At 47.4% G+C, this 15,274-nt stretch overlaps 1 protein-coding gene across 1 annotated transcript in view; it reads left to right on the top strand.

The window, feature by feature from the left end:
• Positions 1-844: 844 nt before the first annotated feature.
• LOC149337108 (uncharacterized) overlaps positions 845-15,274 on the top strand; it is a 31,647-nt gene continuing 17,217 nt past the window's right edge. The window contains exons 1-7 of the mRNA XM_089554825.1: positions 845-1,155; positions 3,677-3,997; positions 4,779-4,959; positions 6,166-6,474; positions 9,500-9,745; positions 10,983-11,156; positions 13,415-13,530. Of these exons, the coding sequence (XP_089410951.1) occupies positions 845-1,155; positions 3,677-3,997; positions 4,779-4,959; positions 6,166-6,474; positions 9,500-9,745; positions 10,983-11,156; positions 13,415-13,530 (1,658 nt within the window). The remainder of the gene's footprint in view (positions 1,156-3,676; positions 3,998-4,778; positions 4,960-6,165; positions 6,475-9,499; positions 9,746-10,982; positions 11,157-13,414; positions 13,531-15,274) is intronic.

The following is a 15,274-nucleotide window of genomic DNA, read 5'->3' as shown; positions in this document are numbered from 1 at the left end:
AACACTGGTATTACGTGTACGTTGCCAGCCCTCACCATGGGGGCTGGTAAACGCCCCTTCAAAACCTCAAGACCCAAACGGCCTTGGTTCAACGGACGCGGGAGGCGTTGCTTTCCCACGGGGCCCCCCGGAATAGGGTCTCCACATCGTAATTTGAGGGGGAGGGGTCAATAGGGCCCTGCCCAAATCACCTCTCTGTAACCATTTAATGGTTGACAAATGTTGTTCACCACTACCAGCCTAGGACGAAAGGCTGCGATAGTGAATAGAGCGCGAGGAGGAAAGCCCCTGAAACTTCTTCACGGTAGAGTAGCGCCCTCCATGGTCTGCTCGCCAATGACGTCACCGATAAGGCACGCATCGCTCGCCAGCGAAGGCGCCAGTATGAGATGGTTATTAACTATCGAGCTTACGGCGAGGGCTCGTATGAGGAGGGAGCGGCCTCAGCGTGAAGAGTAGAGAAGATTGCGCTCTGTCTGTCTCTTGGCTTTTTCCTGTGTTTGTCTTTTTTATAGCGCAACGTGGTTCTTCAAAGCAATGCACCAACTCGCCCAACAAGAAGTTCTTCTAAAGTAGAGAAGAGCGCGCTGATCGTTCACCCTATGCGAGCCTCATCGGCGGCGGAGCTCTGTGCGCTCTGCTCAAGTCGAAAGCCACAGCCGCCTTCGTTTGGCACTGAGTGTGCCGTATGGGTCGCGTACGGTTCGAGTAACACAGCAAGTGCGCTAAAAAGTCGCGTTACCGGAAGGCGTAATCGCCGGCAAATTTTTTTAGCGCTCATTTAATTGTACCGGGCCGAGCTTGCCAGTAAATATGGCCTCCAATTCTGTGGGCTTCCCGCAGGATGTCGCACGTGCTGTCTGAGGAAGCGCGTGGCCCGGCGGAGGAGGTGGCCCGCAAGCCGTCAACCTTGTCGGAACATGTGTCGGCTGCCATCGGATCCCGCTCCTACGTCTGGACGGTGGCCGCACTCGCTGGCATTCTGGTCGTCTCTTCCATGATGGCCACGTCCAGCAGCCGCAGCGCCAGCGCCAACTCGCGGTGGTTGGGACATGCACGAGGCAGAGGAGGAGCCGCAGCCGCTCCAGAGAGTCCTGCAGCGCCCTCTCCGGTCGACGGGCAGCTGGTCGGCGACAAGATGAGGCAGCCGAACATGTGAGTATTCTGAAGTTGCCGTGCACGTGTAACTGGAAACTGGATCTCAAACCTTTAGGCGCAGGAGAAAAAGTTGAGGGCCTTGGAAACACTTCTAATGTCTGGGCAAAACTACTCATGTCGCATGAACAGTCAGATAAGAAACTGTTTTATACAATTGGCTTAGTACGTAGAGGTGCGGAGATAAGTAAGGGACACAGAGAACTTTTACTGTGACCAAAAGTTAGAGGAAGGTTCCCAGAGGGTGAAGCCCTTATTTTAGGACCCCATTAGTCTCAGCTATCTGGTTGGCCCTGGCGAACAGGTTACGCTGGTCGTCCAGGGCTGTGCTCGACCGGACGGCTTCCTACAGGGACCTTGAGGGGTGGTATCTGGGGCACTGTGGAAGGATTGGGGCTTTCCCGTGTGAAATGATAGAGGGCTGGATGTGCGCTACAAAAACGGCTATTTGTGGGCAGCGGGTGAGGTAAAATGGGTTCCTAAGCCCAAGATGGGGTAAAGAGTTACTTTAAATTTGGCGCCAGGGGGCAGCCTCCTCTCGACGGTATTTATTTAGTTAGGTGAGTATGTTCCGCAAGAGAGTTCGCAATGTTGGGGCATGCGCGCATAGGTAAACGAAGCCCGATACTTCGTTGTATTGCAATCACGCCTTATTATCGGACATGAGGGAGCATTATTTGTCCTCCCTGAGAGAACGCACTACTCACCAGTATCAGCCTGCACATCTGGCAGTCTCAATTAAACAATGCTTGAAAAATGCACAGTTTACTTTTGTCCGTACCTATATGTGCTAGTTCTAGGCATCGCGTGCAGAAGTATTTCAACGGCTACTCTAATCCGCGGCACCTGCCGGGGTGTTTGAAAGCTCAGTTCTCGCTGGCAGGGGCGACAGCGCTCGGTTTTGAAGAGGCTGTTGCTGGTCTTGCTTCCAGAATTTTCACTGACAGACATATTATAATGAAAGAGGGGCGCACATGTCAGTAGATACGAACGAAAGCTCTGCAGAAGGTGCGCGCCATCGTAAAGTCTAGTTGCAACTCTATTTGTGTATAATCAATATCCCCATCTCACATTATAGAGTCACTGGAACGTCGGCCGAAACATTTTCTCAAGTTTTGCAACATAGCTTTATTGCATAAAATAACCTTAGTCACATACCGGGTTACAGTGATTTCTAGCGTTGAAGCCCTGAAAATGAGAGCATCTGCTCTGATCCTATGTGGCTGTGCGATAAATTGCAGCGTCACTGGTATGGCTGAGACCCGAATCTAGAACCTTAAGCACCAGAGCCCGATCTTGCATCACGAATTGCTTACAAGAAGCTGTTGCACAACCATTATCATTACAGATCAGTTTAATTGCCGCCGCCACAGGTCCATTTTCTGGGCATTTTTGCTTTTTCCTGATTCTAACGAAATAGACGCGGCTGAAGTGGGTAATATTTCAGCTTACCTACATTAAGCACTAAGCGTTTCAGCTCTCGCAAAACGTTTTCTGTACTTTTGTGGGAAAGCTCTTCCTGTGTCAGCGTAATCAGTGGCACCAGAGATATGCCAGGTGTATTTTCCTTACAGACGCACCACTGTATGCAATGGTGGGATATATTTTTTCCCGTTAAGTTCCAGTGCATCATTACTCAGCATCACTGCTCAGAGAGGAGACTTCTGCGCAATTCGGGGCTGAGTCACAATCCTCCGCCGCCCCGATCTAATTGCCTATGTCAGCGCCTTCGGCACTACGGCATAGAAAGTTACACAAAAATTTGCACCGCACATCTAGGTCTTCTTTAGGAATATCTTTAGTAACTTAGTGCCAGTACCAAAACATATTTTTTCATCCATGACAACGGCACATTACAGGGAAACGATGGGTACCGCCATCCTAAAAAAATTACTGGCATCGAGCCAGTAATGTTTCACAAACGTGTTCAGAAACTAACTGAACACGTTGGTTTCTACACTCTTCTGGTTTGGTTTTGTTTATTGGGGCTTAACGTCCCAAAACAACTCGGGCTATGAGGGACGCCGCAGTGGAGGGCTCCGGAAATTTCTACCACCTGGGGTTTTTTAACGTGCACTGACATCGCACAGTACACGGACCTCTAGAATTTCTCCTCCAAAGAAATTCAACCGCCGGCGGCCGGGATCGAACCCGCGTCTTTTGGGCCAGCTGCCAAGCGCCATAACCATTGAGCCACCACGGCGGTGCGTCCGGGAAACTGTTCGGCCGCATTTGATGAAGTAAGAGTGCTGATGGCCCTATGCTGTCCGTTGTTTTTTCAAGTTAAACAGTTCAAGGTGTCAAAATTAATCCGTGGTTGTCCAACTGCGCTGCTGCTTCTCTTCCTCTACTCCCTCTTTCCTCGCTTCTCCCATAACGTTGTTCTGGCGCCACAAGGAGCAAGGAATTTTTGGTGCTCTTCCTCTTCTTCAAAACGACATTTGCATTTGAACTGCTTCCGGATAAAGTCATTTGCCAGTTCTAAGCAAGCTGTCTACCTGTCGCCCCTCTCTGCCAACAGGCAGGCGAACCAGGCCAGAGCACTTCGGCGCTCCGTTGCCAGACGTGGCTCGGCACGGATGCCGAAGGGGGCCCTGCGCCCCGCACTGTCAGCCGACGAACGGCAGCTGGACGCGGGCACCGGTGAGCCCGAGTTCATCCGCCAGGTCGAGGGCTGCCGCTCGACGGTGTGCCGCTGGCAGGGCGAGTACCTCGGGGGCAAGCTGGACGAGACGGTGGACCCCTGCATGGACTTCTACAGCTACGCATGCCCGAGCCGATGGTTCCACCAGGACACCCTCGCGGCCATGCCGTACAGGATCTACTCAGCTGGACAGCTCATGTGAGAGGCGGTGTTTGTCGCCTTACGCGTCCATTTACGCTGCACTTTTCCGCTAAATGTGTCCACAAAATGGTTCCACGGGAAGTTTTAATTCTTTCGTGACCTCATTCGAAAAATAAATTCGTTGGCTTTGGGGTTCGAATCCAGGCCCCTTGCGTGCCATGAGTGCAATCACACAATCTCACCACGACCGGTTCGAGTCCGGCCATGTTCTCCATTTTTTTTTCTATTTCTGCGTGTCTTCCGTCAGTGTTGCTTCCGTTTGGCTTTACGCGGGTGGCGCATTGTTTTTGATTTAGATGACGCCGCCTGCGAGGAGATGAAGCATTGCGTGCCATTGAATATACAGTAAATAATGGGAACCAGGCAGTACGGAGAGAAATATTATTGTGGAGTGGACAGGAGTGGATCCAGGAGTGGACAAAGCCGCAGCATCCCTGCGGTCGATGAAACTGATTGAAAAGCCTGACCGCGGAAAGAAGGCGCGCTTTAACTACGGCATTCTCAACGTGTTTTTAGAGCGCTTACGGAATGAACAGCTGGCCAATTTACCTAGCGCTTCATGTCCCCGGGTACTGTTCAAATGTCAAAAGAGGGGGAAGGAGGTATCTAGCACCCGACGAAACGCCCATCCCTGCCCCAAAGGGTTTCACCATGTGGACACCGATTCCTCTGCGTTCCTTACGGGAGTCAAATTTTACAGCCTTTTTCAGTACAAGTAATTTTACAGCCTTGGCCCACAAGTTCCCAGCTACACACCCTCTTTATCGATGCTCCGCAGGTATCGACTGGAGAACATGTTCCACGAGTTCCGTCAAGCAGACACCGCCAGCGAAGCAAGCAACCGGAACGCCAGCTTCCTGTCGAGGGCCGCTAGCTTCTTCCTGCGCTGCGTCTCCAAGGAGAGGAGCCGCGGCCCTTGGCCGGATCTGGTGGACCTCTTCCGCCACTACAGTCTCGAGGTGAGATCAACAAGGGCCTTTTAGCGTTTGTAACCATCGTTGTCGGATTCTATATTTAAAAAATTGGAGGTCAGTGTACATGTTAGCATAGTTAGAGAAACCTTGAGAGGTAGGCGCTAGGCAATCCAACGCCTTGAAGTGACAATCCATGAAAACTTTGAACAAATATACTTTTGGTGGAAAATGTTTAGTACGATATGCGCAGCGCACATTGTACAAAGCATACAGCGATTAGTCCCACTGCCCATTATCAGTAAAATTGAGGGTACAGGGCAATGTGTGAACGACTAAATTCTGTTTGATAGAATCATCCGGCATGTTTTTCTAACACGTACACACTGCAAAGACGAGTATCAAGCACAAATTTTTTACTGCATGAAATATACCCGGAATTAATTCTTTAAAATACGGCTCTAATCGAAAAACGTTCGTTCCATCGAGATTTGTGCCACAGCCCGCTGATTACTGAGTGCATGTTACAATGGGTTACAAGAGAGAAGTAACAAGTGCTGATACCAGGGGCAGGTGAAACAATGGAAGGATTGGACTGAGTGATGCAGCTCTGCGTTTTGTTTCGTTCATCCTCCACTTTAAACAAACGGGGAGTGCACACCGAGAGGCTCCACAACCTCGTCAGTCTTAGTGTACTAGGTTAGCCCCTTCAATCATAGACTGTCGCCGCCCTATTAAAACCGTTTATTGGTCGGCCGCTTAGGACGCTTCCCACACAACTGATTGAGGATATTGCGAGGTTGAAGCTTTTCACAGTGCGTTGGATTGTTTTTTTCCTTTAAGGAGTATAGAGTAGTGGTGAAATCTTTTCATCGGAGCTAATGGCTTTTTTTTTTCTGGATTTCTGCTTCATGCCCATCTTAAAAAAAACGCAGAAGGATATCACATTCCCCAGGATGCTGGTTTTCCAAATGCTTGTTTCCAAGCACGATTGCAGGTGTCAGTTTTTAAGCCTGTCTAAAAAATCAACCATCCATGTTTTCCATTTTCAAACTATTAAATATTTTCTGGGGCCTGGTGATCCATTTTATGTCTAAAAATATCGATGTCGAATCGGAACGACAAAAGGCCTTTAAATGGCTAGAAACGTTTTAGCACAGCATGTAAGAAGGCTGGCACGAAGGCCGGCGCCGCCTTCGCGCCAGCCTTCCAGAGAGACCACCAGAGAAACGAAATTCGTTCCTCTTCCCCCAGGGCTACCCGTACAGCGTGTCCGCAAACAGCACGTTGTCGTCGGGCCTGCCCAACCTGACCCGTGTCGTGGGGATGCTGGACCGTGAGCTGGGCCTCGGAGCCCTCTTGCGGCCCTCCCTGACGACCGCGCGCCGCCGTAGGCAGCCGGACACTGTGGTCCTCTTCCTCGACCCGCCAGAGTCGACTCCTTCCCTGCGCCTGCGTGGCGCCGTCGGAAGGGCGGACAAGGAAGTGCTGCTGCAGAAGATCACGGCCGGCTTCGCGCTTCTCAAAAAGCTTGGGCGTAAAATGGATGTCGAAGCTCAGCAGGTGGGTTTTTGCAATAATTTTTTTTTTGGCTTTTCGGTTAACCGTATTTCTGTGGTCGGTGCACTACAAAGTACAGCCGGCCAAATCTTTAGCTGGCGTGCGCGACGACCGCTTTTTTCTGTGCTCCTGCGCTTTGGGACGGAGCAAACCTGCGGAAACCTCAATATTAAGCACGGGCTTAGTGAGCTTGTGCTTAAAGTTGATATTTTCGCAAGTTTACTCCGTCATAAGCTACCGGAGCACGGAAAACGCGGCCGTCACGCATGCCAGCTAAAGATTTGGCCGGCTTGACCAAATACGCAGGAAAAGTCGTCGTTTTTTAAGCGAAGAAATTAGAATATCGCGAGCAATTGAATTCTGTCAAACGCAGTCATGGCGTCGGAAGGTGAAGGACAAGAAGTTGACACAATTGCGCTCACAGTGAGAGGAATTGTGGCTATTCCTTGTCGTGTCCCTTCGAACGTAAGCGCTGCCTTTGTCAGAATGATTACAAACCAACTCGCCCGGCAACATATTTTGTTTCACCAACTCAATGTATTGCTGCCAGAAGGCAACGAAAAGAAAATGAGAAAGTCCGATGAATAGACGCATGTCGTGCAAAAGTGTTTACCCTTGCGGTACGCGGGTGAGCTTTCAATTCATTTCAATTTCGTTTTCAATTGTTCATTTCCATACAATATATGGAGGAGGCCGAGGGAAAAAACTGCATGGGAGCAGCTTGAAGAGACCTTGATCCGGTTTACAAGCAACAGCACAGATTCGATGGACGCGCCATTCCAGTGGCGAGGACAACAGTGTATTTTCCCCCTTTCCCTCTTTTTTTTACTAGGAAACTTTTGAACACAAACACACGTCAGCAAAATAGATGCGCAGTAGTAAATCTGCATCATTTTCACTAATAAATATTAAAAATTATTGAGTAGAAGCGGCTTTCACGCCAAATCTTTCCTAAACACATGCCCACTCAATAGTGACAATAATAAATAGTGTAAAACATTTGACAGCTTTGTTTTATAACAAAAAAGCTATAAATTTGAGTCTAGGAAGGATTTTAATTAGGTTAGTGCTATGCTCCGAATAAGTTATGCCTGGAGTTTCGATAGACTTCAAGAGTGTAGGTAAGTTTTTGACGGCCAGCGATTTTGCAATAGAACCTTGTCTCCAAAATCAAAATAAACAAGTTTATTGGGTAATTTACGTCAATTATTCACCTAATAATTGTTCTATATGAGGTATACATAACGCCCGCCTTGCTGTACAGGGAAGCTCAACTGACCGCACAGACGTATCCCTCCTAGTTTCTGAGATAAAAATCTGTCAAGGTTAAAAAAAAATCACCCTATAGCTTGTTTTCTTCTACACGTAGGAATTCTTCTGCGAACTGAATTTTGTAATTTTGTGTGCATTGTATGAACATTTTGCTGGCGTTTGCCTCTATGAAAAAGGCTCACGACTCGAGCTGTTTGCTTAGCATTTTTCTGTCACCTCCCCCCCCCCCCCCCCCCTTATCTGCCCAAACTCAAAACTTTCCAGTGTCACTAATGAACGCTTTTCCTCACTCTCCCCATATCTCGAATGGGCAGATAAACTTTTCCTTGTAAATAATAAAATATTGGTAAACATATTTTTATATTAGGCACTCAGCTTCTCCACTGTGGCTGGTAAACATCTAACAAGCATTTCTACTGCAATAAAAATAATCACATAATGAAGAAAAGCCTTGTCTTACTAACTGGATATGTCGCTTTACAAGTATACATTGTTTTACAAGCTTTCAACTCAAGCTTGTCGAAGCGTGACAATCTACCATGAAAACCACGATGCCCCACTAAATCTGCAGTTTCTAGGGCATGACATCGCTGTCCTAATTCCATAAGCTCGACTTGATACTCTACACCCTTATTTATAGTGGCATCTCTCGCTCGTTTAGACAGATGACGATTGCAGTTGACAAACTTTCAATCAGAAAATCAGGTCACAAAAGCATCGCCCTGCGTGCCACCGTACGATATGTTTGATATTGTTTCATAACAGTGACCGCTTACCATGCAAAGCTTACCTTGCCGTCTTGTGGCCCTCCCATCTGCTCTAGTGAACGACCTGGTTAAATGCGTTCATATGCCATGAGAAGTCCTCGAGTTTTTAACGGTTAAAAGACATCTGCAGTATACTACGAGTATCTTTTATTGTGGCTACGGTGTAACGCTCCCCTAAAATGGAAATTGGGAGCAGAATACGAACGCAAAAAACTTTATAACCACCTTTCTAGAGCAGCTTAAAACACCCAGCAACCAACATTCTAGACAGAAAAAAAATATGGAAAGGAAGCGCATACGACATGCTAATTTTATGTATTAAAATAAAGCATGTGGCATAAACAGGCCCAGAGCAACTCTTCGACGAGACTCTTCGACCAGACTTAGAATTCTGGTGGTAAGCGCCTGAAAATGTAGAAAATTTTTGTTTCTGGGACGTGGGAGTGAATGAACGCCTTGAGGGCAAACAGATTTTTTCCACCAAGGAAGACGTAATTGAAGTCGTTAAGTGCTAAGCCGTGACCAGATGGCTTAGGAGGAAAATATATCAGAAAGCACTACTTCGCAGGGTTAGTCCCAACAAAGAAACTTGTGGCTTAGAAGACCTTGAAGGGGCCGAAATAAAATAAGTATTTCTGCGAATGGGTTTCGAATCCGCGTCGGCGCCAACAGATCGGCTTCGTTAGTCACTGCACGACAGTCCTACGCTATCGCCGCTGCCCGTCATATCTCATTTTAAACTACAACACATACTCACGCTGTGCACTGCACGTCATCGTTTCCGTCATCTTCCTTTTGCGGTGAGAACAGATCATACCTGCTAACCTCGCGATCAGAGCTTGGCCTGAGTAACATCGTCGCGATCATGTCGACGACCCAGCAAAGCTAACCATGAGCCTAGCACCCTCTCTCCCACAGCGTTGTTCAGCGCTTGTGCAACCTGTAGTAGCTGGAACGAGTCAAATACTCATGACCCGTCGCTATTCCAGGTTATGGCCGTCGACCGGGTGCTCTCTGCCATCGTTCAAATGGACAGCCAGGCAGCTCCCCGTGGACATTTCTCAGGGGGCGCTGTTCCGTCGGCGCGCTCTGGCCTCGCTGCGCTCATGAGCGTTCGCAAACTGGCTGAAGACTTCAGCGCCACCAAGTGGTCGTGGGAGGCGTACGCCCAGCTCCTCCTGGGAGACATCGCCCTGGAGAGGCGCATCACCAGAAAACCACGGGTTATTGTTCAGGTATTTGGAAAGCGCCAGTGCTATAGCTGGGAAGAGCCATAAAAAGAATAATTGTAACAGTGTCCTGGGTACCAATTGTTCTGCACCTAATGTTAACCGACAACAACTGTTTTGCGCAAATACATTTGGACCATATTTCCAAGTGCACCTTTTGGTGACAAAATTGTGGTATATTCTTGTGATGGCATTTATCGTTCTAAACGGTGAAAAAGGATAAAACCTTCCTGCAATTACTAGTACTTTTCACCACCCACAGAGTTCGCAAAAGAAAGAATAGAGTATGTAAAAGTCGATTCAGTTGTATTAAGTTGCCTCCCCAGGGCACTTGCAGAAGCAAATGCCGTGGTGTTCACCGACGATTGGGTGCTTTATTTGCAGTGCCACCTTTCGAACTCTAAAATTGTATTGTAACATAACGCAAAACTCATAATGGGTGCCCGCTTCTCTAGAGTACCTGTTTTTTGATGTATTTTGTTAGCGTTAATATTGCCTGCATGATAAAAAAAACACATAATATATCGCAGTTAAAACATTTGTCGATGGATTTAGTGCATTTCTACTGATTGATTGGTTTCATTGCAGTCTCTACAATCAACATGAATCCCTACCCTGCTGAAAAAAAGTTCTGTCATACAATCTGTATGACATATCATACAATCTGGATGATATATCATACAATTCGTATGATATATCATACAGATTGTATGATATTCTATGATGAATGATCTATGAGGTTATTGCATCGTAGAACTTTTTTTCAGCAGGGTAAGGGCCCGCAATTGAGTGTTTTCGGTGGCAAATTTTTCTTGAAAGTTTCATGCCAGTGACACCAGCTCTGCTTTATATTGCCATGCTGATGATGGCATTTCTACCTTGTCCTGGTTTCAATACGCACAATAGGATTTTAGTAAGCTCGTAAAACCTACACGATGATAGCAAAGATGCCAAACTGAATCCCCTCGCAAAATTGTCTTCCACGCAGGGTGAACAACAGCGCCTCCTGAACTGCATTATATCATTATATGGAGACCCTACACTCTAATCGGCAAGGAGAAAGAATGAAGCAAGCTATGCTGTAGCGCCCTCCATTTTATAAAACGAAGTGCGCAACAGGACATCTTACCCCATTTTTATGCTCACATAGTCGTATTCGTCTTTAGAGTGAGTTGGCGCTCCAAAGAAAAGAAGATTGCCCTGAAGGGCTGCACGATTCTTAATCAGCGTACCTCGTGCGTAGGTGGACAACACTAAGCAGCTGGGGAAGCTCTCGGCGTTGCTGGGAAACCACGACGAGTCGGCGCTGCTCAACTACGTGGGCTTCTCTCTGGCTGCGTTCCTGTCACCCGCCCTGCCTCAAGGTGGAGCAGTGCAAGAGCTCCTGCCCCTCAGCCACGGGGAACATGTGCCGCAGGTGTGCGATCAGCTTCTCCCGAAACCGCCGTCGCGGTATCATTTCTTCGATGAAGGGTGTAATTTCTGACAGCTTTTCAGAGGAAGTTTTCTGATATATTTGTCATAAAACACAGTGTAGTAATCACACTGGAAACAAGTTCGTATGTATAAAATATCCTGATAGGTTTTAGGCAAGGCCGCGCACTCAGGAAGGTCCATGGCAGAAGACAGGGACACGGTACCGGCACTAACTGTCAGGTGAACATTTGTTTGGCGCGTAACGTAGCACGAGAGTAAAGACAGGAAAAGCGACAATTATAAGAGCGCAGAAGGCCCAAAATAAAAACCTTGCTCTGAAACGTTCAGCGTTCAGCCCGCACCGACATGCTGTGTGCCTGTCTTATGACTTGGCAATTTCATTTTATGTTAATTCTATGTTACCTTTCAAACACCAACCTATTCGAAGCACTGCGCTATAAAGTGTCAAGATTCACTATCACCGAAAATTTGGAAGAGAACAAGGATTAGGTGAACGATGACAATTTGGCCGCTGTTATCTACAATAGACAAACGAAAACACGTAGCACGAGACGCTGCGGCGATGGGCAGTCATCTGTGCCACTCGGAGACAACTGGTCTCTTTGATCTGGAGCAGTTCGACTCTCATGCAATGGTGTATAGTGCCGGAAAATTATTTTGCTGCATGCCATTGGAAACAAATTTGGAAAGTTTAGATTTTTTTCGGTCTGATGCTAGGCGTCATCTTCAGCGTCATGTTTGCCGCGATTTCCGGACAATGTAGGTGGTTGCAGAGAACGGGAACGCCGTTGCGTATTCCGGAACATCCCCATTTGCATTCGTATTCGATCTTGCATAGCAAATGTGACACCTTAGACACTCCAGGCCGGCCGAACTAGTTGAATATACTTAGACGTAACTGCGAATGTGGCCCTGAGAGAGAGCACGAGAAAATGCTGGATGCCAAGAAACTTGTGGCTATTCAGTGATAAGCCAAATTTGAAGGCTAGCAAATAATTTATATTCTTTCAAACGCAGCTCTGTGTAACACCCCAGTTTCTTTTTTGTGAATTTCTATGCCAGTCTTGCGAACGCTCCTCGCATCTACATTGAATTATTTAATCAAAATTCCGCTCGTAGATTTAGCCTCGAATGGCGCATAGACTTTTGCTGGTGCCCACCACCACCCGTGCGTGATGGGCACGAGTTGTGGCCGGCATAGCGTGGCACTCGTCTTCTAGTCGCGATGACTGGGACCTCCGAAAGACATCCAGTGCAACTGAGCGCCCGTCCCGTGTTGTTTCTTGTGATTGTTCCATGTGCACATCCTATCTTTTTAATGCAATATGAACCAACTTGCCCAACAACGCATCCTGCTGAACGTTTGACGCCGCCCGCGCAGAAGATACCGGATCCATGCGTAGGATCCAGTTTATCATGTCCATATTTGCTGGTGAATGTGATGGTAAGACCAGTTGGACAAAACGGACGAATGCTCAACGGTCCATGACTGGTGCGCTGGTGTCCATTTATTCCGAATATAAATACACTTAAAGAGCATAGACTATTGGACAAGTTGGTACTGCATTGCAGATCCCACACAATGGAGGGCAGAGAGGCGTAGACAGCACCAGAGCTTGTGTTGTCTCCGTTTCTGTCTGTCCTCGTTTGTGTGCGCTCGTTCGTGATATGCCATCTGAATATATGTGCGGCAATCACAAGCATGAACACAGTAGTGGCCACAACTCACGTCAAGCGATAAGAGTGAGCGCGTGCAGTTTTTATATAGAATTTTATTCGAAGAAGTTTACTTTAGTAAATCAGTTAGAATTCACTCCATTGCATAGCAGCTGCTCAGAGTTGTGTACAGCACTTACTAAAAATACGTGTTCCATTGGGTTTGCACCAAAGTTGTTCAGCGTGGTTGCGAAAGCCCGCTGGATGTCCTCAGCTTCGAATGGACGAGCAGAAGAGTTCTTCTCACCTTGCAGACAGTTAGGACGCTGGCGATGCAAAACATGCCAGACTATACGACCCTGAAGCAAACCCGATGTATTTTACGCTCTCGCAAAGCGTGTGCATCCAATACCACGTCTCAGTCAGCAGCGTTGAAACGTAAACTCAAACCGGTAGTTTCGCTTGCAGCTCGTGGCGCGCCCGGTGACCGCTTAACGTACCAGTTCCATTGTTTGATCTCCTCTACGAAGCCACCGCACTCGCGAAGAATTATCACGGATTGTATTTAAAAAAAAAACGCAGGTGGCCGAGGAGCTCCAGGCGTGCTTCCACCTGCTGGCGAGGACCTACCGTTTCGGCGCCCTCTCCCTCGCCCGTCAGGCTGTCAGCCGAGACACCACCGACGGGAACAGCTACAAGTGAGTCTCTCACGCATATGTATTCTGGGCTGAAAAATTACGACAGCCTCAGTTTTAAAGAGAATAATAATTTCAGAGGCGGAAGCACCTTCTCGTCTAAAAATGAGTTGAGCGCACTGAAGCCGGAATGTCGGAGGAAGTCGAATCCACTCAATTCAGTTCAAAATTTTTGAGTCGTTGTGACGATTCGAAAAGAGGAATGTCGGCCGGTTATATCGAGGTTTAAGTTCAAGCAGCTGAGACCATTTCAGGATGCAATGCCTTAGGCAGAGACTTCAATCTTGTCGTTTCTTCAGGAGAGGGATGGCGGACATGGAAGCAGCATGTGTACAGCTATGCACGTTTCCAAAGGGCGCAGTGGCTCCTGTGCAGTGACACTCTTTATAGCATTGCGCATTCTTAGGCGCTAAGAAAAAATTCATCGTTCGTTCCTTGGAATTAAGGTTGGCACAAATCTTGAATTTAAGTCATAGCAGTAATTACGAGCATCTTGGCTCCTGGCAAAAAGATTATATATTTAAATTGCAGCGTATTACGAAATTACAGTATACCGATTTCATTTCAGTTAAGCGTGGGCCTTCAACAAGTCTCAATGTGCTCACGGTCATGCGTGAAAATTTAACGCGAATATAGTCTTCATATATCAGCTGCACATAGTGGTAACCACGGTATTAAGCTGTGCGGAAGGGCCAGCCTGTGATAGGCAGCTGTCGAGAACATTCCACATACGTGTATTGGAAGTAGGCAGACTGGTTGTGGTTGGAGTTCCGGGCGCTGCATTTGGTACCTAAGGCGAGTGCTGTCACTCAGTAACTGCAGGAAGGGTGTCCAACGGGTAGCAACAGATGAAGCGGCTCACCTTCTTCGCAATATTCAGATGCACTCTGCAGAGAGGTGCCAAGGGGTATTGCGGTTAGTGTGTGGCACGTTAGGCATGCGCGTCAAGTCACACTGCATGAAACAGCGATATGTTATTTATTTCTGCTTCAATACAAATGTTTACAAAGATGGTCTGGAACTAACCTTCTCTGCTTCTTAAAATTTCTGAAATTTGCTGCAGTCTACATGACTTAATGTTCGATAGATAGAAAAAGAGATACAGTGAGCAGGCAATAAAAAAATCCTAGTCGAAATGTCTCTTACATTGGTGTAGAAAAGCGCAAGTGTCTTCCCCGCTAAAGGAAGAGAAGGGGTGGGGGTCTTTTTTTGCTTCATTGTTTGCCTCCATTTGCGGCGTTTTCTTCATCGGTATCCGCTGCATTTATGGAATGAAGGCTTGAACTCTTATTTGTGATTCTTTGTGCACTGCGAGCAATGAAATGGTTGGAAACAGTGTTTGGAATTAACCATATCATTTTTGTATTCCCTTAATAGATCATTCGGACAAAGCCCTGTTTTTCCGACGTACATTACTCCACAAAACAACGTAAGCTCTTAAACCAGTCCTTCAGTACAAACCTGCAAATACGTTTTGGTGTTTCGTTTCACAGGCATCGTTTAGTTCCGTTACCGGACCACTAGTACGTCCAAGCATGCAAAACCTGCTCGGAGCGAAAAAAAACTTATCGAACCTGTGAACGTTGTGCTATCTGTGCGTTGTGGGACAGTTTTTTTTAGGTCTTGTAAGTAAGTAATCACTGCTGTCTTTTTCTGCATCAGTTACTATCCTAAGGCAAGAGAGTAAGTTGAATTAGAGTGCCGAAACAGGTGCGCTATTTCCCTTCACGAACGCCCTGCGCACGTC

Source organism: Amblyomma mixtum, chromosome 7 (assembly GCF_055824585.1).
Source record: "Amblyomma mixtum isolate Tamu chromosome 7, ASM5582458v1, whole genome shotgun sequence".
Classification (NCBI taxonomy): Eukaryota; Metazoa; Arthropoda; class Arachnida; order Ixodida; family Ixodidae; genus Amblyomma; species Amblyomma mixtum.
The sequence above is the reverse complement of the archived record's forward strand: the minus strand, read 5'-3'. Positions and strand labels throughout refer to the sequence as shown.